Source organism: Zootoca vivipara, chromosome 5 (assembly GCF_965207765.1).
Source record: "Zootoca vivipara chromosome 5, rZooViv2.hap1.1, whole genome shotgun sequence".
NCBI lineage: Eukaryota > Metazoa > Chordata > Lepidosauria > Squamata > Lacertidae > Zootoca > Zootoca vivipara.
This window is the reverse complement of record NC_142588.1, coordinates 15,332,037-15,358,414: the sequence shown is the minus strand read 5'-3', so window position 1 is coordinate 15,358,414 and position 26,378 is coordinate 15,332,037. Positions and strand designations below refer to the sequence as shown.

At 41.7% G+C, this 26,378-nt stretch overlaps 1 protein-coding gene across 5 annotated transcripts in view; it reads left to right on the top strand.

Annotated features, from left to right (window-relative positions):
- KCNMA1 (potassium calcium-activated channel subfamily M alpha 1) overlaps positions 1-26,378 on the top strand; it is a 541,146-nt gene that overhangs the window by 130,634 nt on the left and 384,134 nt on the right. For all 5 annotated transcript variants that reach the window (XM_035137304.3, XM_035137303.3, XM_088670120.1 and 2 more), the window contains exon 2: positions 10,404-10,568. In XM_035137304.3, the coding sequence (XP_034993195.3) occupies positions 10,404-10,568 (165 nt within the window). The remainder of the gene's footprint in view (positions 1-10,403; positions 10,569-26,378) is intronic.

Sequence of the window (26,378 nt, the reverse complement as noted above, 5' to 3'; positions counted from 1 at the left end):
TAATTAAATACCTGGTTTTGACTCTTAATTCCAGCTGCAACTTTATAATTGGGTGGGAGCTTTGGGGGGATTATTTTAAGTAATGTGATCTGAATTATCTAATAAACTAGGTTATGCAGAGAGAGTGGTGCCATCATCCTAGATCAAAAGTATCTGAACTACTTTGAGACCTGAGCCAAATTCAGATATTTGGGCCCAACAATCATGAGCTTTTTCCTGATAGAGACAGCAAGTTCTAGGCTGTGGCAACAGCCCTGCATGACGATCTGGTCTGCAAATGATGGGAGCCAGAGCTACACTCTCCCCAAGCTTAGCTGTCCGAATTATGCAGAGCACATTACCAAGGAGCTGAATGTCTGACCATAGCTTTAGAGACAGTCCACAATGTCCATGCAAGCAAGCAAGCAAGCAAGCAAGCAAGCAAGCAGGCACGCACGCACGCACGCACACACACACACACACACTACCACTACCACTTTTGGTCTACAATTCTAGTGGATTAGGGCTGCAATCCTAACCATGTCTGCTCAGAAGTGAGCTCCATTGAATTCAATGGGATTACTCTCGGGTGGTTAGGACTGCAACCTAATTTAATTTGCATTTCATATGGGACATGGTTGTGGTTGAATACATTTCCATGTAATCTCAGGATCAACAGTGTGCAAAGCACAAAGTAACCTTCACTAAGGGCATATTCTGACATGAATATGCATTCCTGACATGTGAAATTCCTGCTGAGCAGTATCGTGTTGGAGGGAATGGGGCTGATGGTTCATTCTGACATTCAAGTCACTACTTGAAACTGTTGCCACGGTACAATGAACATGGTGAAGTCTATGCAATGTATCTTTAGGAATGAGGCTATAAAGAGCCATGTGTACTTTTTTTCCAGTGTCAGAGGCAGTCTCCCCTGATTTACCAGTCACTGGGAATCGCAAGTGGGAAGTGTGCTGTTCCACTCAGATCTTGTTTTTGGACTTCTCACAGGCATCTGGTTGGCCACTGTGAGAACAGAGTTATGGACTATGTGGACCTTTGGTCTGATCCAGCAGGCCTCTTCTTGCATTATTGAAAAGAGAAGGTCAGAGCCAGCCTCCCAGAATGTTTTGCTTATTCAGTTCCAACCTGTGAAGAGACTGAGCCATTTATTAAACACCTATGTTGGTAGTGCACCACATTCTGGTACACTAGAGAAAGTAAAAAATACGGATTGTACTTCTAAGTGTGACATTACCTGCAGTCTAAGCTGGAGTAATCAGAGCAATGGTGGTGATTTTGTTCCATTGAGTTATGAAGGACTATAGCCTTTCTCAAACAGGGACTATCATTGCATCTAGAGTTTGCTGTATCAAAATGCTTGTTTGGGGTTTCATACATTCTAAATGGCTAGCAGCTTCTTACCCGGTCTTGCTAGGGAATTCTCAAAAACCAAAACATCAGGGCAGTTTTGAAATCAATAGTTAAAATGATTGCAGTTTTGAAACATTCAGTCTGCCATATTGATTTAAAAATGATGCCCAATCGTGTCCAAACACAGATGGAAACCTGCTCTTTGATCTCACAAACCATCATGCAAAATTTTGTTATGGTATCTTAAGAGATGTCTAAATGCATAGCAAGCAGACAAGCAACCTTCCAAATCAATGAAGTACATGGCTAAGAATTGCTGTTAAAATAGAAATGGCTTCAAGCGCTTCATTTTGGTGAAATCATGCTCAAAGGGTTAAGCTTTCTTGTTTTTACCTGACAAGCTTTAACAAAACTTCTATTCCATTCTGTCAATAAACTGTGCCATCAGGGTTCAGCAAGATTTACATCTTTCCTTGGCCATAATCCAAAACAGAGTTAGGCCCATTGGTTTTAGCTATGTTGAATTATGGCCCATATTATGTTTTGAACTCCAGCATATATGCAGCCCACAAATGTTAACACACATTATGTAAACTGCAGATTTATTAATGTATTTACAGCAGTAACAACCTTTTTCTCTCTGCAATTTGTGGCAGAGGGCATCAGACACGTATTGGTACCTAGATCTTGAATTGAAAGTCTGAGCTCTTTTGGAATGATAGAACCTCTCTATCTCTCTGGACCAACTCAAAAGTGATATTAGAAGTCACAAACACTTAACTGCTGAGTCACAGGAACTTGAGTCACATTTCAAAACAAATGTTTTGTGTTATTACATCACCAAATTGCGCTCACACCAGCATCAACAGCAGTCTTGGCAGGGTGAGGCATTGGCATGGTGGTACCTGTGATGAAATTAAGGCTCTGAATTATTCCTATAACCATTTTTGTGATGACAGATAATGAGCAGATGAGCTGGTTCTTCTCTTGCTGTCTTTGTGTGTGTGCTTGTGTGTAGTCCCCCTTCCCTCATATGCACATTTCAAGTAAGTTTCTCTTCATGTGGAAGGATATGATATAAGCCATTTAATTCGGCTAAAGCCATAGACGGATCATTAATATTTAGATCAAAATAAGTAGATAGTCCATTACCCAAGGCTTCATGTTTTGTCCCAGAACCTTCTGCTCAACTCCTGTTACTTTGCTGGGCTGTCATGGAGCCCCCATACATATAAAAACGGTCATATCAAAACATATCAGCTGTCACCATATAAAAGGCAATGCCCTCCCCCTAATTGTTTTCCCTCAAACAGTTGGTATTTGGAGGAAGATGGCAATTGAACTGGAGGTTCCATATTGCTGACCTTAGTTGGCTCCTTACATCCTGGGAAGTAAGGCTGCTTGAAAGTGTGACTTTCCGCCAAGTGATTGTGCATGGGATGCATGAACTAAAATCTTTTTTGGGTGCAGGTTTTCTTTAGCCGCCAAATTTGCAACCATTACATAGCCTGTGAATAATTTATAGGGAAAAAACGTTTGGTTGTTTCATCAGATGTGTTTTCCACTTGGCTCTCTGTTTCCCTTTCTGCATTGAAAAGAAGAATGTTTTTCTGGGTATCAATAATTAATCCTTTTAAACCGGGGTGTGGGGGGTGTTACAGTATGATATCTGACGTCAATGCAACCTAATAAGAACATAAGAAATTCAGAGGGAGGCTGGCGGTAACCTAGTTTGTCAGCCAGCAGCCATAGCTGTTAGGTGACATTTGTTGGTTCACTTTTGCTGCTTTTTTTTTTAAAAAAAGAATCTTCATGCTAAAATGTTTTGCAAACACTTCCTTCCCCTGCCTCCTTGCACTTTCTGTGCTACCAATAGACACAGTTTTAATCTGGGTGAGCTCAGTAGATCACCACTCTTCAACTGGATTGATTCCATATGTATACATTTTCTGGAACTCCCAGTGACATATGTACCTGGTGCTTTCAGAAGTGTCTTAAAAACAAATGGTTATGGTGCTATTCAAACCTGAGATCCTATTTCTCAGCTTTAGTTTAATTGGAGCTTTCAGTTTCAGGATGAGGTCATTCCCTGTGCCAAAAGATGCAATCAGGCTTGGATGCTGAATTATTTAGAGTTCCGTTTAACCGTTTGCATGTGCTCAAGCGGCAATAAACATTGCCTTGCTACCCTGTAGGCAACTGTGGCTGTTATGCAAAAGGCAAGTAAATGTTCCCCAACCTCCTAGGCTGAGGCATTCTGAACAAAGGAAAGGTGCACTCCAGAACCATTTCCATAGAATCGTAGAGTTGGAAGGGACCCTGAGGTTCATCTAGTCCAACCCCTTGCATTGCAGGAATACACAGCTGTCCCATATGAAGATCGAACCTGCAACCTTGGGGTTATCAGCATCACCCATCAGTGTGTGTTGCTGTTGCACACTGGGAGGAGGAGTGGCATTGTGTAGGAGCTGTGGCAGAGCCAATCAGATGCTCTTATTGCTGTGTCTGCACCATAGCAAGCTCCTGTTACCTTGCCTCTCTCCTTGGCAAGTGGCCATGGTGTTTGGTGCTGAGAAGGCAAGTCAGCAGCACAGTCTCTCTCCCCTGCCCCACTTGCTGGCTACTCCATTAAGGAAAGAAATCAGGGCATGGAGGTAAGTGGATTCATTGCTGAGCTTGGACCAGGAAGACCTCGGTTCAAATCTCTGCCAAGCTTACTAGTTGGCCTTGAGCAAGTTACAATCTCCCATCCTAATCGACCTCGCAGGGTTGTTATGAGGACACAATTAGACCCTGCACCCCATACCCTGGGCATTTTGCAGGAAGCTATGAAAAAGAAATGCATTGTCCTTGGTCATTTTAATTCCTTTTGGATTTCGCCATGGGGGTAGAATGAAAGTTGAAAACTGGAGAATTAAATAAAAATCCCTTACACTTACCCCTCCCCCAATTAATTGGATTTTTCAGGGTCTGGCACAAGCCCCCAAATGGATTCATCACTGCTTAACCAAGTATTCTGATAAACAGGCTGTTTCTCTTTCCCCATTTACTGTATAAATGTAAGAGAGATAACATCACACCAAGCGCTAGAGATACACCACCCTCCCACTTCACTCTATTTATATGTTCCTGTCATCAAGCAATTAAAATAATGAATACTTTACAAAACAACAGGTAAGCAGACTGCATAAAGATAGTATTAGCTTAAAATGTACCTGTCATGCCTCTAAATAAGGCACCAATTAAAACTTCATTCTAGGTTTATTGAAATCTCTCCCCTCCACCCCTTGTCCTGCTTCCTGGGTCATGGAAGGGCTGCAATGCCATTTACTTACTTTTCTGTGTTTATATTTAAACATTTTCAAGCTGCTACAACCACCACATCCAAATAACAACCTTAAAACTTTTTTTAATAGCTGCAACCATAGAACAAATGGAACAGTAAAACAAAAAAAAGGAAGTAGCTTCAACTTGACTTGTCTGGGGGAAATTAAGAAGAAATCTGTCTGGTACTTAAAACTCATTAAATTGGGCGTGAGGCAGACAGGCCTGGAGGGGAGTGTTCCAAAGGAAAAGATTCCTTCCCCAGGCATCGTAATACTCTTTCCTTCTGATGAGGCTCTTAACACGCAGGCAAATTCATGTAGAAGCAGGAGGTTTTTAAGGTTCCTGGATCCCAGGTCATGCAGAGTTTTAAAGGGGAAACACAGGTGAAAAACATCTCCCTTGTCTCAAAACGGCTAATCTTCATGGGAAGTGCCACCCCACCCAGAACTGTCTGAACACCATCTCCCTAGTTCGATGAAAAGGTAAAAGGTAAGGGACCCCTGGATGGTTAAGTCCAGTCAAAGGTAACTCATCTAGCTTTCAGACCAAGGGAGCTGGCGTTTGTCCGCTGAAAGCTTTCCAGGTCATGTAGCCAGCATGACTAAACCTCTTCTGGTGCAACAGAATACCGTGATGGAAACCAGAGCACACGGAAACACCATTTACCTTCCCGCCGGAGTGGTACCTATTTATCTACTTGCACTGGTGTGCTTTTGAACTGCTAGGTTAGCAAGAACTGGGACAGAGCAACGGGAGCTCATTCCGTCATGGGGATTCGAAAAGCCAGCCTTCTGATCGGCAAGCCCAAGAGGCTCGGTGGTTTAGAACCATCTGCCAACTGCACTGCTCTCTTCCCTGGATTGCACTTAAGTTTGTTTCCCTTCAATCCAATCTATTGTGGACTATAGGCACATCTACAACTTCAGCTGAAATGGATGTAAAGGAGAACTTAAACTGCCTTTCATCCTCAACCTCAGCCTAAAACCCCACACAACCTCATGTAGAGACTTCATTAAACAGCAAGAGGATGGCTAATTTTTTGTGGAATGTGTCATTCATGAATGTTGACTGCAAAATATCTGATTCATCAGATCTATATTTATCATTTAATAAAGGCTATACATAATTGAAAATGAAGCATGCCTTTTATCCTTGCCACAGATGTTGATTTGTGCATGCATGCGTGTGTGTGTGTGCGCGCGCATGCACACAGAGTTTTGATTTGAATTGTAATTCATTTCCTCTGTATGGCAGAAATCTGCTTTAGCCACAGAGCAAATGATGGTATATTTCACTTTATCAGTCAGATGCTGCTATTCATATTTCACAATGGAATGTGAACATGAGCAATCATTCTGAATCATAAATCTGTTCTAAATCTAAACAATTTGAATACACATTTGCTGCATTTCTGAGCCATTAATTGCTTGTTATTCATTGTTTGCAAGCTGCTTTGGGATTCAGTTGAATGGGAATCAACATAGAAAATCAATCTGTCAATCAGTCAATCAATCAATCAATCAATCAGGCATTTTAAAGAAAGAAAATGCTTGTTCAAACCAAATCTTACCATGCTTAGAATGCATAGATTTCATTCATCCACAGAATGTGTATTTGTTTTCACTCTAATACCCCCCCCCCCACCCCAGATTTTGGGGAAAAGTTTGGGAAGGATTCCAACTGTGAATGTTGAAGTTTTTCACCTCAATAAAACTTCGCAATCTGAAATATTAGTGTTTTGAAACTTGCAATGTAAAAATTAAAATCTGGAGAAGTCAGTAACATTTCAATGGATGCAGTATTGATTTATCTGTGGAGGATGTGACAGGAATGAAGCTATGGCTTGCTGTTCCATGCTCTGAAACCTCTGGTGAGATCCAGAGCTTCCTAAAGCCATTGGGGACATCTACAAGGGTTGAGGGATGCTGCTTATTTACACCAGGCAACTCAAATGTTGACTATGCTAGGATAGTTAATAAATACAGTATTACTGCTGTTTTGTCACCAACACAGTGAGAGATTCCTTCGAGTTGCGGCTTTTTCTGCATTGTCTTGTGGAAATATTCAGGAAGCAGTAATGAGTGTTAAAAGCGGCAGTGGGAGCTGAACTTCTCTTACTGATCTGAACAAATAAGCTACAGTATTTGGGTGGGTTTCTCTCCCCCCCATCTTCTGTGCTGTTCATGATTGAAGCATATTGAACTTGGGTGTGGCAATGCAGTGTCCTGGCAGCAGGACGCCGTGAGGAGGGCTGGCTGTGAATGGCAGGGGTCAGTGGTGATTCAGTCAGCATAGCACAGCAAGAATGCCTCCTCTTAATTTGCTTCTTCCTCCCTTCCTCTGGTGACTCAGTGAGGGACAGTGCTTACAGCCAGAGAGGAGTTCCTAGGATTTATCATTCAGCTCCCTTTTCAGAGTGGCTCCTTGGCAACCCGGCAGCTTGCTGGAAGATTGGCAGCTCTGCATTCCCACTCTGTTTGGTGTTTTAGGTTCCACACACTCGCCCAATGTGAGCTTCATTGGAAAACTCATTCAGGAAACCATAAATTAAAACAACACCTGACTACTGTGCACATTCACTGTGTGTTATATCATTACTTTACCAAAATACATCGTAGGTTAATTTTGTCTGTGTACATACTTTGAGGTTTGCGTACAGGACCGTACAAATACGAGGCTGTATTGAGATTGCCGACATTCCAGGTGCCAGCTACATTGCATATGAGAACTGAGAGAGGAAACTGACACCTGTGGTGTCAAAAATACCTACTGCATCTCCCTAGCAACTTTTGAAAAACACCATTCACTGTATTTGCATAGAGCTTGGGTAAGAGAAATGCCAACCGGGGGAGTTTTTAGGTGGGGGTCACCTTACGTTGCCCATAACTCATAATCATTTCACAGAATGGGCAGAACTCAAAGTTGAAAGCAGTGCCAGGCCTAGACGGTGCCTGAAGCACACCCCAAATGATATCTCCCTCCCTGCTAGGGCCAACACTTTAGTATTGATGCATTGTTCAGACAACAGTTCCTGCCATCATTTCCTCCCTGCCCCTATCACAGTGCTGCTTGTGGTTGCCTTTCTGAACTTGCCATGACTGAAAGTGTGCTGTACCAAAGTTGGCATTTTGATTGCTTTACTTGGGCTTCCTTCCTTCCTTCCTTCCTTCCTTCCTTCCTTCCTTCCTTCCTTCCTTCCTTCTTAAGTAAGAAAGTAAGCACTTGCCATTAACATATTCTTATTTGCGTATCCCATAGAAGGCAGGCCAGTTTTCCATTTGACAGAAGAACATAATTTTCCCACTCGCCGTGTGTTGTGGTGATAACTGTCTTGTGTGTGTGTGTGATAACTTATATCATTACCAAAATACAAGCATTATTTATAAAATAGACAAACAAAAGGGAAGGGGGGGAAAAATCCCCAGTAAAGAGGATATAAAAGCATTGGGTAACTTTACACAGAGACATTAATTGTCCATCTTAACATCAGTAGTATGTTGGCTTCCGGGTTCAGCGCCAGCGTCGATCGGCGGGGCTTCGTCTCGTCTCCGAGACGGCCCGTCTCTGCTAGGAGTGGGGAGGGCAGCGAGAGCGACGCTGCGCCCCTTAGAACCTCGGGAAGGGCGTCCCGAGGGCAATTTGCTCGGCACAGACCCAATCCGGACTCCCCAACTCTTCGGCTAGCTCTAATAAGAGCTCCGGAGCGAGGAGGGTAGAAGTCGCGGGGGCCATTTTGAGCGGCAACGTTATTCTAGCAGGGAGAAGCTTCAAGCCGAAGGCGGAGAGCGCTGGATTCTTCCGAAAATAAAACGATTGGAAAAGACTGTAAGTAACCTCATGATTTGGATTCAATTTGGATCTGGGAGAGAGGGGAGAAAAGAGGAAGCCCCCCCCCCACGGCAACAAAAGAGACAGTAAATAGAAACCCGAAGCCATAAACAGAAGATTTACAATTCAAAGGATCCCTCAAAGGCATCAAAGAGAATCTCCCCTTTGATGCAGGGTGAAAAGGGGAGAGAGACTGCGGTTTATGACCGCCCTGCAATAAGAGGTACAGCTTAAGAAAAAACCTTTCCACTCGGGAGCCGGCAGCCCAGACAACCCAGTGAGTTGTCAGGATTTATAAGTCAAATTTTACTTCACTTTGTATTTCTGGACTTTGTGGAATTTCTTTTTTGGCTTAAGTGTTTGTGAAATGTGAGTTCGAACTTTATTGTCAATAAGACTTGAAGAATGCAGCCAGCTTGTTAAAATGGAGTCGAAAAATAAACTGTGATCATATTCCACCCCACGTGACAAGTTTTGACCTTGGCAGGACTGAAATATGTCAACAAAAAAGTGTTCCCCTGAGTTCCAGCGGTCTGTTTTGACCTTAATGTGGGAAACAAGAATAGAGTTATGTCAAGAGGAGACACGACGGCAAGAGTTACAGGAAAAATTCCAGGAGGTGATGGCGGAATATGATTTTTTAGGAGATGAAGCTTTTGACACTGAAAAAGATGAATGTGAGAATGACAATGATGGGGAAGGAAAAGAAGAAGATGAGGATTGTGATGATTCAACACAAAATGAAGCACACCACGGAAAAAATGATGACTCTACTCTACAAAAAGTTGGATGGAGTGCCCTGCTTTTGAGGGGGGCACGATTGGTATCATTGGAACTCCAGAACGCCCACAGGGAAGAAGGAAAAAATATGCAGAGAAGAGAAGAAATTCAGGGGTCCTGTATGGTGGCCTGGATGACAAAAGACTGTAAACAGGGGGTGGGGTGAAGGGAAAGTGATGTTGTGATTAAGGATGGATTAACAGGTTTATAACTGGTCTGCTGATTTTGGAATTTGCTGGATTGGGGGGGGAAGCCGGCAATCGGGGATGTAAGGTTAAATTGAGAATAGTTATAGTTTTAAAAGTGAATGGATTTTGGAAAATGTGAAAATATGGAGGCTTATAGAGGGAGAAAAAACAAAAAATTAGGCACGGGAAGAGAAAATGGGAGTTTGATTTCTCAGTGATTTGAATATTAGATGAAAATGTTAACAATTGATTTATAAGTTGTATAAGATGCAAAGGTGTATTTTTATAAAGTAAGAAACTGTTGCAGATGATAAAAAAGGGATGAAAACCGGGGAAGGGGGGGGGAGGGGAAGCCCACAAAATATGGTTTTACAACTATGAATGCAAGAAAAAAATTTTGTTTTGTATTGTTTTTTCTTTTTTCTTTTTTCGCCCTTTCTTTTTTTCCCCCCTTTTTTTCCTATTTCTATTTTTCTTTCTTTTTTTTTTTTTTGGTATGACAATAGATGGTTGGATGGATGTCCTCCTGCGTACTGCCCTGGTTTGCTGGAGCTCCCTGGTGGCAGGGGGGGGCTTTGGGGTCAGGGGAGGGGGGGGAGGACAGAAACCCAAGCATAAAATGGACCATCTCTGACTGTTCACATACATGGGATACTTCTGTGGCAGGGGAGGACCCATGTGGGTGGGTAGGAAGGAGGTGGAAAAGGGGTTTAAGTATGTACCTTTTTTTTTTTTTGCTTTTTTGTATTTTGTAAAATTAATAAAAAGTATGTTCAAAAAAAAAAAAAACATCAGTAGTATGTTTTTAGCTTCTAATGCACTGAACTGGGAGACGGCAAACAGAGATGATGTGTTTATCTGGTACTCTGTTGTAGTTTAACCCCTGCCATTCTAACTGTTTGTCTCTCTCTCTTTCTCTCTATTTTACAGGAGGTCCAGAAGATAACCAGCAATGGGGAGACCCAGGCAGATGGGGAGTTGAAACCCACAGACGAGAAAGAGGAAGTTGTGGCAGCAGAAGTGGGCTGGATGACCTCTGTTAAAGACTGGGCAGGGGTGATGATTTCAGCCCAGACCTTAACTGGCAGAGTCCTTGTGAGTTTCCCCATGCTTTCTTCAGATTTCCCATCTACTTTTTTTAAGATGGCTAGCCAATAATCCCCCATTTAACAATATGGTAATTTTCACATGGTGTCTGCTTGCTGATACATGCAGAAAATGGCTTCATGAGGACAGGCAACCAGGATATTCCTTGATATTTAAAGTAATTAGGTGAAAAGGCTGGCCATGTGCATCCACTCTAACTCTTTGTTCCTAAACCTATGTATTTGAGAGTTAGTTCAAATAAGAGAAATGAGATGCATCTTCCAGGTAAATATTGTTTGTATCAAGGTGCCATATTATGTGACAAACTGTCTTCAGAAAACCCTTTCCTTTCCACAGGACCCCGGTAGACTAATTTTTGCACAGGAAGTTTCTTCCTGTTGAAGGGAAATGTATTGGTTCTGACACCTAAGGTTATGAAAATTAACTACTGTACTAATGTTGGGGAGGTTCTGATATTCAAGATAGGCATCATTTTTGTCGTAATTTGCACCCACTTCCAGGCACAGCAAGTCTTCCCCATAATGGTGCATTTGTGCCACAAAAGCTCCAAAAGTTTCTTGTATTCAGTACTCTAGTTAACTGTTATCCCTGTAGAGTTGTTAAATGGTGGGCAATATCCAACATTAATCATACTTAGAGTAGACCCACTGAAAATATAAACTCAAGTTACTTAAGTCTATTGATTCCAGTCGGTCTAAGTAAGACTTAGTTTGATGGAACCTTGTGAACGGAAAGAGGGCTACCGTAGTTCTATTAGAGAATTTAAAATGTGGAACATCTTTTGCCTCCCTTGAGCCTGGTTCTGAGCTCTTCGCCTCTAGGGAAAAGATTCCCCTTATTTGGGTGTAAGTAATTTGGATCCAGGCCCTATGGGAACAAGGCTCGTTTGTTATGCAAAATGAATTTAGGTAGGCTGCCTGCTAGGACACACTGCAGCCAACATGCTAATTTGGGTTAATTGCCTAGATTTAATTGAGATTTAGAGCTTGTATTGTTAGGTTTGAGTCCAAAGTGTTTATATTATGGAAGTATCATTACTGTGGACTTTTAACAGGTTTTATCATTAAGTTTCATGCACCCACACCATTAATTTATTATTATTTTTAAAGATTTGTTTGCAAGTGTTATAGAGCCAGTTTGGACCATGTATAGAACAGTGTGTTCTGTACATATAAGGAATCCAGTTGGGCCTTTATTGATATAAGCTTAAGCACCATGCAGGTAACATGGTTTTATATTTAAAATTTTATATATCAGAAACAGTCAAAGGATGTAATAAAATTTTTGGTCTCTATACACATTGCCAGATTATGTTTAGTTTGGATAAATTAAAAGTAATGGGATTTAGTCTAACAAACAACAAACACTAGATGTAATTAGCATTTTTGTGTGTGAAAAAAACACCCCCAAAAGGCATGTCAATATCTTCGCCACACAAGTCAACAAGGATCTGTTTAAAAACAGCCTAGCTCTATGAAAAGAAAAGATGAGATGACAAATGTGGTATTGTTTTTCTTTCTTTCTTGATAGAATATATATAGCCAATATGAATACCCTGCTTTCATGGTTTTGCCTGTTGCAATGGTTCACTAAAACTGGATACAGTATATTGACATTTACAATGGTAGTTAGGATTTTTTTATTTAAAAAATGGATCAACATTTGGGTTTGGTTGCTTTATGGCAAAACAAAACTAAATGTGTATATTTTGCTTTATTAACATGCAATATAATTGAAAAAGATAGGAAGAAAATGTACTTAACGACACATTGTTTTACTATCGGTTTAGAAATGCAGCTTACTTTTAGGTAGCATTTTTGCATCCAACGTTTCTGTGGAAATTTCTGCCAATGAATTTATGGGTTGTGGATATTTTAAGTAAAATCTCAGCTGAAACTGAGGGCATAGTTATTGAAAATCTTTTAAATATATTTACCCGCCTCTGCTTCTTAGTGACTTAGCACGCCGTGTATTCCTGAAAGGTCTGATCATTTCCCCTTGAAAGCCAACTGCAGAAAATTCTGTTTTATTGAGTAAAAGATTATGGCTTTTTGTAGGTCAGTTGCAGATCAAAATTAGATCAGCCAGAGTGACAGATGAAGAAATTACAGTACCTTTTCATACAGTAGGCCACAGTTTAAATCAAAATCAATCTTCCAGATTCACAATTAAATAACCTTTAGGAAGTGGTTCACTGAACACTGGTGTTGAGGGAGAAGAAATAGTAGCAATTGATTTTTGGTTTGGCGCCCTCACACAAAGAAAGCTGTTGTGCAACTGCCACCTAGATTTATTTGCTAAGCAAAGAAAAAAAAAGTTATTAAGGTGTGGTGTGAAAATTGATCTAAAAAACAGGACTTCATTAATAGTTCTTTCTTCAAATCACCCTTTTTTCATTCTTATATGATCAGTTATTTCCTTGGAAAAGGGCTCCGATGAGGGTGGTCAATCTCTCAGTTGTGCAGCCCAGAGCTCTGCCTGCACAACTTTCCAGGTTGAGTCCTTGGCCTTTTGGGTTAAGGAAGCTAAAGTCCCTTGCCTAAGGCTTTAGAGACTTGCTGCCAAGCAGACAGTACTTGGCAGGATGGGCCAATGGTTTCACCCATATAAGGCGGTACCATATGTTCAATAAGACTCATGGTAAAAGGGCAAGAGCTTCAAAGGCTAATATTTTCAGGACCCTTTCTCTGTTGTTTTTGTCATTTATTTTTGCATATTGTTCAGTTTAGTCTCCTGCCAACCTAGCAGTTCGAAAGCACGTCAAAATGCAAGTAGATAAATAGGAACCGCTACAGCGGGAAGGTAAACGGCGTTTCCATGTGCTGCTCTGGTTTGCCAGAAGTGGCTTTGTCATGCTGGCCACATGACCTGGAAGCTATACGGCGGCTCCCTCGGCCAATAATGCGAGATGAGCGTGCAACCCCAGAGTCTGTCACGACTGGACCTAATGGTCAGGGGTCCCTTTACCTTTACCCTTTACAGTTTAGTATGGCTCTCATCTCATTCTTCATGAAATGGGTTCCTACCTTCAATCAAAGTGTGAAAGAGTTGGTTTGGATTGCAGCACATATCTGGCAGCTGGTGAGATCTGCCTACCCGATAGCTAGCTGTGAAAGGAGTGCTCATGGAGTGAGCTAAGACGTTTCTCCATCTGTGAAACAAATAACCAGTTGCATTCATAAATGCTAGAAGAAATCAAAAGTTACCAGATCTCTTTATATCAAGTCCAGTCAAGGAGTTGCTTTTCCATAGGAAAAAAAAAACTTTGTAAGGCTGCAGTCCGATGTCCACTTATGCCCAATAAGGAGTAAGTGTCTCTGAATCCAGAAGGACTAATAATAATAATAATAATAATAATAATAATAATAATTAATGATGATGTACATTCTGATTATATGGGACGTTCCAGGATCAAATCGGAAACTGGGATGGCTTTTGTAAATCTAGGACTTTTGCTGGAAAATAGGGACATTTGGAAGGTCTGTTAGTATACCTGGGTCCTGTTGGAGAGCCTAGTATCCATCTCCAAACCTATTCTAGCTCAGTCTGCATCCACAAAATCCAGCTGTTTTTATATCCTTTATACACTATTCTTCATTTTTGATTTTGTGTTGGCTCAAAGTGCTGCACACGTGGGGCATAAGTTTCGGTTTCCCTGCTGGTTACTAAAGCCACAGGAATGTAGGTACGCAATTCATTAAAGCCCTTTGCAAAAAGGAACCTTGAAGGGCTCACAATTTCTTTGACTGTGCTTGCATGTCTTGGATCACCTGCAAAGATAAAGAAACACATGCCACAAAATGAAAACTGCACCAGACTGTGCACGTACCAGTTCCAAAATTAATTCAATTTCTTTCTAAGTTAAGGCAGGCAGGCAGGCAGAACCAGAACATGGGTCAGAAGCAAACCATGGGGCAAAAATGGGAGGGGGGAAAGGGAAACTGAGGATATCCGTCCATCCCTATTCTCTTTCATTTCCATGTTACAAAAATTAGAAAACTTGTCAGCAGCTCAATGTGTGAAAATTATTTAAAATGTGACATCCTTTGCCTGGGCAGCTGTCAAAACCAGGAACAGTTTGTGAAAGCTAATTCGGTTCTAAATGAATCCTGAACACTTCGAAAATAACGCTGTTAAAAGAAAACAACATTTGAGATGCTCCTCTCCACCACCTAATTTGATGGTTGGAAAGAATATATTTTAACATTTTTTGCATATGTTTTATGCACTATAACTTTGCTCACTGTCATGGGCTTTACATATATTTTTGTGTTATGTAGGATAGATTGCAACAGACTGTGCCTGAACCATCTTCCAGGGTTCTTGGCGTACGCCTAAGGTTTCCGCTGCAGAAGTTCACTGCGATCATCTGAGAATCCTAGAAGTCACATGGCTCTGAGAGTAGAGCTCAGCAGCGCCTCCCCGCGCCCTGCCCTGTTAGAGCTCTAGTTTTATGTGATTCCTGCTATGCGTTGCCAACAAACCCTGGCCCTACTTCCCTTGAAATCCACCTGGTTCTTTTGAACGTTCAGCTAGAACATTTGCAAAAAATACGTATTCACCACATGGTCAGCTTTGTAACCTCCCAACAGTGATCAGGTGCTAAGAGGCAAAGTTGGCCAAACCCAGCAAGTGAGCTTTTGGTGCCCCCTGTTACCTTCCCTCCATCACAGAAGCTTTGGGGTGGGGTTGCTTGCAAAAGTGGAAAGATCTAGCAGGCGCAGTGATAGAGGTTGGGGGTGAACCCCCTTTTGAGATGGAGCTTGACTTGAATGAGCCTGGGCCTCCCTTATAGCTCAGACTTTCTCAACTGTGTTAGTCATAACTGTGAACTCGGCCAGCATCACTAAACTATGAATTAATATGTTTGCACATTTGAATTCCTGGGATGGTATCTTTGTTTGGCATAATTAAGAGTTGATTTTGGCATGACATATTACATGGAAGTAGATAAGGGTTTCTTGGGGAGCAGAACTGTAGCAATATGCACTGATTTTGGCGAACATTTACTTACTTAATTTAAATTATTTTTAACACACTCCACCACAGTAGCCTTTGAAGTAGAGCAAGACTCTCCCCTTTCCTGCTTTTCTTCCTGTCTCTTCTTGCTCCACACACTCAAAGCTCTACCCTCACAGGAGGAAAGTAGGAAGCTACAGTCTCTGTTGGGCGTACTAGCTCAGGGTCTCTACTAGTGCAATAATTAGCTAAGGAGCTCCTAGTTTGAAATATAATCACCTGGGTGGATGAAATCGTCGCTAATTATCCAATGGTAGGTAGTGGTTTGTATTAGGGGAAAAAAAGTCATTTTGTGGAGCAGTTTATTTTGAGCATTAAACCTTCTTGTGGGTTGCCATGGGGATTAGGTTCAGCCATAAATCCGCTTCCTAGGTGTTCACATGTGTTAAGCTGCCTGCAAACACTTCTTCTTTCCTTAAAATTAATTTGTAGACCAAACACCTTTGCTCGGCTTGGGTCTGTTATTGATGTGCCTGGTTTATGTGCTGTGGTGTGTGTGTGTGTGTGTGTGTGTGTGTGTAAATCGGTGGTAGCTCTCAGTAGGAGAGATTGCTCATAGCTGAATTGGAAGGTATTTGCTCCAGTTTGCTTTAACCTCCCATGACTACAGTGTGGGTTGTTCCCTAGGTTTCCATAGGGACAGGAACAATGCTTCCCGTTGGGGTTCATCAGCCACAGAATGATGATGCTACAAAGTACACAGTGTTGAGTTGGTCTCATTGGTTTCTATGGTAACTGCAGCTTCCTTTAATCCACCATCCCTCTCTCTCTCTCTCTCTCTCTCTCTCTCTCTCTCTCTCTCTCTCTCTCTCTCTCTCTCTCTCTCTCTCCCCTTTTTGCTTCTGCATCAATATTATTGCCAACCTATGGTGCATTTTTGGAAATTCCTTTTAGGCTTGTATGAGGTATATGCAAGCATAATTCTGAGGATGATGAGGCAGAAATATATTTTTGGCACATCGTGTGTGTGTGCCTTCTCCATTCTCTTATGAAATCAAAACCAAAGTGCTATCAGACCTTCTGCCTCAAATTTTATGGGATGGTCTGGATTTTTATGCACCTGACTAATGCCAGGATTTGAAAACCTATCCAACTGTGTTAAAATTAAGAAGAAAGAAAGAAAGAAGATAAGAGAAGCCATGTAGATAAATAAAACTAGATGAATCATAAAATGATTCATTATTGTCATTTCAGGATGTTATGTTGTGAAACAGAGATATAAAGCTAGAAAGATGCAAAGAACGACTTATTGTACCAATCTCATCTATTAATCATACATAATACATCCATCCACATGATGTCATTTCAGGATAGCATAGTGGATGGTTTATATAACTGCACTTACCAGGTGCTCACACATTTGGGCTGTCCTTGGTAGCCAAGCTAAATTTATTTTTTCCACTGGCCCTACCCTTCTCCTGAGGATTGATGGGGAAGGGGTATCATACATGGCTTTGACTTAAGAGACACAAGACAAAGGGGGAATGCCCTCCCCCCCACGTTGTGAAGAGGCTCAGGAAGTAGCAAGCCTGTAAGAGGGCTGCTCCTTTTCACGAGATCCCATGGTCCTCAGAGTTATGTTATAATGAGAATCTGGCTTTGTGAAAGGTCACACCCCATACATGCAGTGAGTAAATTACCCAGCGCCCTGGCAAGTTCCTGGAAGGGATAATATTTCTGTTTGCCTCTCCCCAGCCATGAGCCTACCCTTGGTGGTACCATTTACCATTTAAGATTATTGTACATGGACCAAAAATGATGCATACCTGACTCACCTAATTGGCTTCCATAGGCTGTGACCATGGCTTAGATCAGCCTTCCAGGTATTGTTGGATTCCAACTCCCATAATCCCAGAACACTGACCATGATGGGACTGATAGAAACTGATAGATGTCTGACAACATTTGGAGGACATTTGGCCAGGAAAGGATGACTTGGGTGATTTTTAAAAGGGGGTGGGGAACAGCAAATTCTAGGAGCAAAATCCTATTGATGGCTATTAACCATGAGAGCTGAATGGAAGCTCTGTGTTCAGAGAATATCAAATGTGGATGTCAAAGAGTGAGGAAGGGCTGTTGCAAATCATCATCATCATCATCATCATCACCATTATTATTATATTTGCACCCCACCCATCTGACTTGATTTGTGCCCTGTTTCTGAGCTTCCTGGAAGTATTCGGTTAGTCACTGTTGGGAACAAGGTGCTGGACTTGAGGATTCATTAGAATGACCCAACGAACTTTTCTTATGTTCTTGCATTTTGCCATAAAGTTATAGCATGCAACATGCTATGATAATCTTTAATTGGTTACAGTGTTCTGTCTTTTTTTTTTAACCAGGACCACAATGTGCAAAGCTCAGCATTAATCTCATGATTTCACCCTTTCCTTACTACTGCATATTTTCACACAGGGGAGGCTTAGCTGTGCATGCAATAAGTCCACTTACCTAAATCAAGCTGGAAAATGATGGCTGCAGTAAGACCAAACTCTCAAGACATTTTTTAAACGCTACTTGAGAAGGTGGTAGTAGGAACATTTGAAACGGGGTGTCAGCAGAAACAAAAGCGTCAAGTCCAAATCCTCCTTTTTTTTTTAAAGAAAACCTTTTAAATATTTTTGTAAAATAGAATTGGAATTTTTTTAAAAAAAAGGAATGGGGAAACACACCTTTCTGTTGCAAGTCTCCATTACCAGTGCAACATCTATAGCAAATGACTCCCTCTAGAGTCCAAATTGCAAAAGAATGTCGTTCCGTTAAAAAAATAGTTTTGTTCTTGTGGCAGCTTTTGTCCTTGGTCACATGGTAAATCCTACGTTGCAAAAGGATCTGAATTATTCCTTGAAGACTATGGCTGTGCCACAGACATTAACTGAAGGACCACGTTGTCCCTTATACACTGGACAGATCACTGTGATCACCTGGACAAAGCCCTCTTGAATGTCCCACTGTGAGATTATATTCTTTTATATTTTCTATGGGAGCCAAGGTTTATCAGTGTAGTGGCATCAGTAATTTGGAATACTAGTTCCTATTGAAATCAGACAGGCACCCTACGAGTTTGTTATTTTGTCACCTTCTGAAAACATGTTTCTTTTGCTCAGCAGTTTTTTTAATGTGATTCATTGCTGGTCATTTGTTCTCTATTTTATGATTTTTTAAATTCATTTAATGTACACTGCCATTTTTTTAATATTGAGTTGGCAGTTTTGTAACATTCTTATAAATATAAACATTGTCTTATGCTTTCATGTCCTGCCAGTGGGGTTCCCAAAAGCATCTGTTTGTCCGCTGCTGAACTAGACAGACTTTTTGCCTAAATCTGACAGGGCTCATTTTGCAGGCTTCAACAGAAGGCCATCCAAAGGCAGCCTTCCTCGCTCTTTGTTCTGCCATTAGGAAACCTAGTGCATAATAGAAATGACTGCAAGAAATTGCAGCTGTCTAATTATAGAACAGTTCAGCATTGGAACAGGTTGCCGAGGAAGGCTGTGAAATCCCTTCCTTGAAGGTCTTAAAGAAAAGGTGAGACAGGCATCTTTCAAGCTTCGGCGATAGAAATCAGCAATTAGCACAAGTATGGAAATATGGAATGTAGGATCAAGGCTTTGGAGTTATATATGCTTCTTTACAGCAATCGAATTTTATCACGTACCTGCTGAGAATCTTCTTTACCCAGCTGCATAGGATTGCATTCAATGTTCGTCATATTCAGAAATTGAAAGACTTCCCGTACCTATGCCCCAATGGAGGACCTTAAGGTCCATAAATAACAACACTTTGGAAATCCCGAGCCCCAAGGAGGTTAGATTGGCCTCAACCAGGGCCAGGGCCTTTTCAGCTCTGGCCCCGGCCTGGTGGAATGCCCTACCACAGGAGATCAGGGCCCTGCGGGATTTGACATCTTTCCACAGGGCCTGCAAGACGGAGCTGTTCCACCTGGCCCTCTCATTTTTATTTTATTTTTTGGAACCCCTCATATGGGATTTTGTATATAATTTTTCCCTCTGCTCTTTTTGCTGGCCCATGTAGGACCAGCATGGATAGTTGGCCCTGGGGAATAATTGACGTTTTCTCCCCTTATGGCTTTGATCTATAGGCTACTACTAAAATGAGGCTGCATTTTAAATGGTATTCTAACTTACATTTTAATCAACTGTTTGTTTTGTTTTTAATATTTTTACTGTATTTATATTTGGTGTTAGCTGCCCTGAGCCCGGTCTTGGCCAGGGAGGGCGGGGTATAAATAAAAATGTATTATTATTATTATTATTATTATTATTATTATTATTATTATTATTTAAGTAACATCTAGAATTTAGCTGGATACAATCCATAGTGTTTTGGGAGGGACCATGTTTTCCTTTATAGATTGCCATCCTAGAGAGATGAAGAAAAGCAAACCTTTTGGGGGTGGGGGACCCAGTTGAGACACTAGGAATGGGGAATTTCTGGTCCTCCAAATGTTGTTGGACTCGCATCAGTCTTGGCCAGCATGGTCAATGGTGAGGGATGATGGAAACTAGAGTCCTGCAATATCTAGAGGGCCATAGGTTCCCCATTCCTGCTATACACCCCTACCTGAACTCCATGGGTCTCACATCTGAGTAGGCATGCATTAAATTGCACTGTAAAAGTGGGCTAGAGGCATGTTCAGTTTAATATAGTTCTAATCAGATAATAATATCCTGGTCTTGTGACTTGGGCAAAAGCTTTTAAGATGTTTTTTTTCAAAAGAGAAATACTTTCCCTACATTATTTAATCAAGAGATTAATCAGCTTTTAATTAAATATACTCTAAACTGAAATACTGCAGCCCTGACAATAATTGGTTCATTAAACAAGGTGTGTCATCAAGACAATCTTCTGACTACAAAAGAACCCTCCTATTTTAAAATCAGCTGTGAAGCTGATTTTTTCCTGTTGTTCTTCATTGTTAAAAAGCAAAAGCAAAAAAAGCGAGCTCAGACCATTCACAGGTGCACTTCAGTAACTTCCAGTTGGCACAATGTCCCCCTTTACAAGAGGATGAAACAGCAAAGAGGGGAAAAAAACCTGTAGCTTCCAACATAAATTAATGAAAGTCTATTTAAAATGGGGGGGGGGGGAAGACCCATGAATGCAGAAAGCAAGAATGGCTGTTGATGCAAGGTCACAGATGATGCTATGGCCTGTCGGCTACGCAAATAAAGTTTGATTTGATTTGATTTGAAGGTCACAGATAGCACCAAAATGGTAAAAGCTGAACTGTTCCTTTTAAAAGGAAGCCTTTTTTGTGTTTATTTTAACAGATAAATGTAGGCAGTATTCATGCCATTGGACCATCTGTATTAGAAGGATATTTTAAGAGCTTCCCTCAATAGGATGTTTTGGGTAAATGATTTGAAACAACAATATACAAGCAAGCCTTTCCACGACGTGTCATCAGTTCAGTTTAGTTTAATGTGTTGGGTGGTTTTATGATCCATTTTTGTCTCAAAGCTTTGGCTTAGTTCTCGTGGAAATGGTAAACATGCCCCAGCTGTATCATTTGAAATTGCAAGTTGATAAAAATAAATAAATCCCTGGGTGTAGAAAACTAGCATGTCAGGGAATAAGCCTGGCATGCACGTTTTGGGTTGGAATGTAACAATTGTCTTTGTTTGTTTGTTTTGGCAAGATTGTATCTGGCTTCTAACACTTTTTTGGGGGGAAATAGATTTTGTTGTCTTAATTTTTTGTAAGCTGTGTTTCTTTGTGCTTAAATTACGTATTTGTGTGTTGGAAGCCTGTTTTTCCTAAATGTGGCATATAAATATAAATAAATAAACTGTAACAATAGCAATACTGGGGTTGGGGGACTGTAAGTAGCTTGCATATTGTAAACTGCCAAGGAAAGGAAAGCTTGGTAGGTTATATCACTTTATAGCTTCTGATGCCAGGTAAATATGTACTTTTTTTTACTTTGCTTTTTATTCTAAAATTCATTGGTACTGACTGGCATTGCTTTGACTGCTGCAGTTATTTTTTTATAATGCCACTTTATTATTTGTGTTGTGATGTTTATTGCTCCTGCCATGGCACAACACCCAGAGCCGATCTTAAAGCAGAATAGATTCCAATTTACAGTTTGGTGGACATGATAAACTATTTTGACAGTATCATTTCTTGCAAACATTTTAGCCCTTGCAGTGTTTTGCTACACAGAGATTGAGAAATGAATTTCAAAGTTTGGGATTTCTGGAACCTCCATTCCTGAGATAAGAGACAGGAGCCTGGAACATAAAGGGTGGGGCATTGTAAATAATAATAATAATAAATAATTTATTTATACCCCATCCATCTGGCTAGGTTTCCCCAGCCACTCTGGGCGGCTTCCAACAAAATATTAAAATACAATAGTCCTTCAGATATTAAAAGCTTCCCTAAACAACGAACTGCCTTCTGGCCCTTGGTGCTAGACCTCAGTGTCCAGGCAGAACGATGGCGGTGGAGATGCTCCTTTAGGACTGAGGCCGTTTAGGGCTTTAAAGGTCAGCACCAACACTTGAATTGTGCTTGGAAACGTAGATCAGGGAAGAAGAGTCTGGTGGATGAAGTGGGGAGCCTAGCTGCTCTCCATGGGTCACAGAGCAGAACCTGATTGACATGGGAACTGAGCTACTAGCAAAAAGCTCTTACTGAGCCAAGCAGAAAATAACTTTTCCCTCACGCTGTCCCCTCATCTTAAATTCTTCTGGAGGGCCCCTGAGGAGTAGAAAACAATGAAATGTCAGGTCAAACTCAGACTTGGCAACCCAGTCACTTACTTTTCCGACAAAAAATCCCAGTTTATTTCTTGCCATTACCTTTTCAGACATTATTTATGCAGTCAGAAAGGCCTAAAAGTTGTATTTGTAGCTGAAATGAGCCCATCAGCATTTCCACATCAACTGGCAGGTTGCACAAATGTTTGCTTTGCGACCATGTGTGTCACATTGCGACTTGCGTTGCTTCACGTGGGTATAAATAGCTGCAAGGAAAACAGGCTGCAACAGAGGGAATGGGGAACCCTCTCCCCATACATATGCTAAAAAAGTTTTTTTTAATTTTATTAATCCAGACATTTTATTTTGGATCAGATCTACAGCGAAAAGCCATTTCTTGCTGCCTGCACCCTTCCCATGCGGTAAACTGCCATTAATAATTAGTCTGTCTCTGTGAAGGGTATACGGAATGCCCTAAACTGTTGCTTCCTATTTTACAAAGAAGCGTATTTCAAAACCTCACAGATGGCTTCCCCTTGAGGCGCTGTGACCTCCTCATGCAGAGAAGAGCAATGCTCTGACCTTGCAGTTAGCAACACTTTGTTTAATGGTTACATACTATTTTTTACTCCATTGAGCGACATTATGCCTGCGTTCTCCAGCACAAAAGTGATTAAGCTGTTAGCAAACTTGGGTGTTCTGCAACATGTAAGCAACCTGAGTTGTTGGTGTCCGGGTTCTGTCTTGGCTTCTGGCAATCTTAAACTCAATAGGGAGCAAACTAAAGATCGCTAGATACAAACAACAACAGCAACAGCAACAACATTATTATTTATACCCCACCCATCTTGCTAGGTTTCTAAAAGTCAGATGGGTTGTTTATGTCCTTGACATCTGATGGGAAGGCGTTCCACAGGGAGGGTGCCACTACTGAGAAGGCCCTCTGCCTGGTTCCCTGTAACCTCACATCTCACAGTGAGGGAACTGCCAGAAGGCTCTCAGAGCTGGACCTCAGTGTCTGGGCTGAACGATGGGGGTGGAGACGCTCCTTCAGGTATACAGGACTGAGGCCGTTTAGATTAAACCCATGTAAACTGTATTTATCTTTCTGCATGCTCATTGTTAGGATCTACTCTCAGGAGGTGAAGATGGGACTGATTCTAGGCAACAACCTTAACATCTATGTGGTATCTTTGTTCATGGATTTATCTCCTACATTCTAGCCTAAGTCCTCAACGTACATGTGTGTGTTGTGGGGGGGATGTCACTCTAGTTGTCCATTCACAGGGAGAAGTATTATAGTGCATTATTGATATGAACACATACATACATGGTTGAGCTATACAGGGCCGTCTTAAGTGCCCCTGGCGCCACGGCGCGACGGATCCCTCCGGCGCCCCCCGCCCCATTTCCCAGTGCGGTTGCCGTGGTCACAGCTGCGCGTCGGACTGGTTGGCCAGCGGGCGGGCCGGCGCCGTGGTGCCCTACGCCACCGGGGGTCTACCTAGAGCCGGCCCTGGAGCTATATAAATAAAGCAAGGATAGGGAACTTCAGAGGCTGAATGCAGCCCTTGCTATCTGACCCTCAGGACTCCCAAAGGCCACACCTCCTCTCCCAGGCCACACAACCCTGACCCTGCTTTGCACCCTCCTCAAGTCTTTCTGCTGAATGTGTATTTGAACCTTGATAATGTTTCTTGCTTGCTGGGATGAAGGATGCAGAGGGGTACACACACACACACACACACACATACACACACGTTTACAAGTGTAAAATCAGTGCTTTTTCCGGGGGGGGGGGACACAAGGGTTCACATAACCCTAAACATTTTGTGAATCTAATGGAAGAAGAAACTAAAAATTTTAAACTTTTTAGTTTCTTCTCTAACACAGTGAATCTTCAGTTCCATTGCTACCCCCGCTGGCGGTCTCATTTCCTGTCGCAATGTTTCCTGAGTCTCAGACATAGCTGCCAAGTTCTCCCTTTTTTAAGGGAAATTCCATTATGCTGAATAGGCTTCCTCGTGAAAAAAGGGAAAACTTGGCAGCTATGGTCTCAGATGGAATGAGAGTACCCCTAAACACTTTTTTTAAAGAAAAAAAGCACTGAGTAAAATTGACATTCATTGATCCAACCACTTTCGCATCTGGCCTGGCCTCCTCTGTCATGTTCGCCCCGAAAAGTTGCCTGGAAAGGAATGCAGTAGCTGTCAAGCTCTGTGGAAAAAACCAGAGAGACCTGACATTAAGCTAACCACATAGGTGCACATTCTCCCCCTGCTTCTGTTGCTTGTGGCCAGGTCAGTATTTCATGGGAATAGCTATGGAATAAGGTTGCTAGCTGGTTTTTGTTGTTGTTTTTAACCGGGCCTGCTTTTGGGCGTCCCAACAACAGAACTGCGGAAATAAGCAGGTGAAGTTCCCTCCACTATTTTGTTTCCATACTCCTGCCATTTTTGTGTATGTCTGGCTGCTGTTAAAGCCGCAGGAACAGGGAGGTAAGTCTTTGACTGTGATATCTATCCTTCCTGCCCCTTAGGATTGGCATTACTGCAAAAGAATGCCTGCTTCTGTATGTAATTGGCCATCTAAAGTTATTTTTGGATTGCCAGTGAGAGATGTGAGTGCTTCAGAAACCATAATAATTCAGCCTAATGAATAAGTCTGCAGTCAGCACACCACACATTATATGGTATTAAGCTTACAGAACAGCTGATTCCTTTCCCCAGGTCAGCTGTTGTATGGTGTTGCCAGAGATAACTGGTGAAAGTGACAGATAGCAGAGGAGATAACTATAAATTAAAAGCTAGACTCCAAATATCATTTCAGGTATGACCTGGGATTTTCGATAATTAGGACTGCTTGCACCCCAGACGTTTACTGTGGAATAGTTTAATTGTGTTCACTTTTTTACATAGTGCTGTCATCAAGTTCTTCTGTGTTTCCTCCATGAGTCCACTGTCTGTTTTCAAACTTTCCTTTTTTATTAATTGTGTGTGTGTGTGTGCGTGTGTGTGTGACAAAGCAAACAGATAAACAGGGAAAGGTACATGGTCGGAGGCTTGATGAGCCTGGCTGGCCACACCCCTTTGGGCCATTTCTTGCACACTGAGTAAGCAGGGTTTATTGCCTCGTCTGTGCTGAATTCAGTGGGTGTGGGTGTGTAGAGATTGGTGGTGTTTTGGTTAATTTGGCTCCATGGTTAAGTTGGTCACATTGTTCACAGGAAAGTGCAAGAAAGCTGAATGTTAGAGAAGGTGAGCACCCTTGAACACCGTTGAAGGTGAAGGGCAAAAGGTGAAAGATTTATACGATCTGAAGAGAAGCCAGAGGCTCCACTTCCACATCTCTCTGCAGTTGTGGGGCTGGGAGCGTGTGGGCCAGGCAGGCCTCCCTGCTTACCATAAGGGTGGGCCCAGGCTTTGCAGCTTTGCCTTGTCATTCCCCTTTGAATGGGCAGCTTTTGGCTTGCCCATGATGGAAGTTAAATTAGGTTCCCACACATTTCCCCTGCAGATATATTTTAAATAAAATGTGGTCCTGGTTCAACCCATCACTTGCATCTAGCCTTTTTATTCCCAGGTCCAGTTGCAAAATGCAAATACAAAGACAAACCCTTAAATTCTCCCTTTATTGGGGACTATAGGAGCAGTAGTATCAGTTCACTTCCAAAATACGGGAATCTTATTACAATATATGAGAGAACGGAAAGGTCAAAGAATTGATCGCGAAAAATGCTACTGTATTTCATATTTGTGTCAGACTGGGACTCCCCCCCCCACCTTTCCTTTTTATTCATACCTGTCCTGTAGTATATACCATACAACCCTCAACACAGATTTTAAATTTAGAGGGGACTGGGATCTGCTGTTAATTAAGGTGGAAATGAAAAATGCAGACTTTTTGTAAATTAGGACTAAATTGGAGGGGTATGAGGTTTGGGGCAGAATCCAGGAAAAGTAAGTTGTAAGTTCAATGTCATTGGTTTCATTGGCGTTTAGGCATAACTATTTTTTAAAGCCTCTGCCCATTGATTGTCCAGATTCCTGCT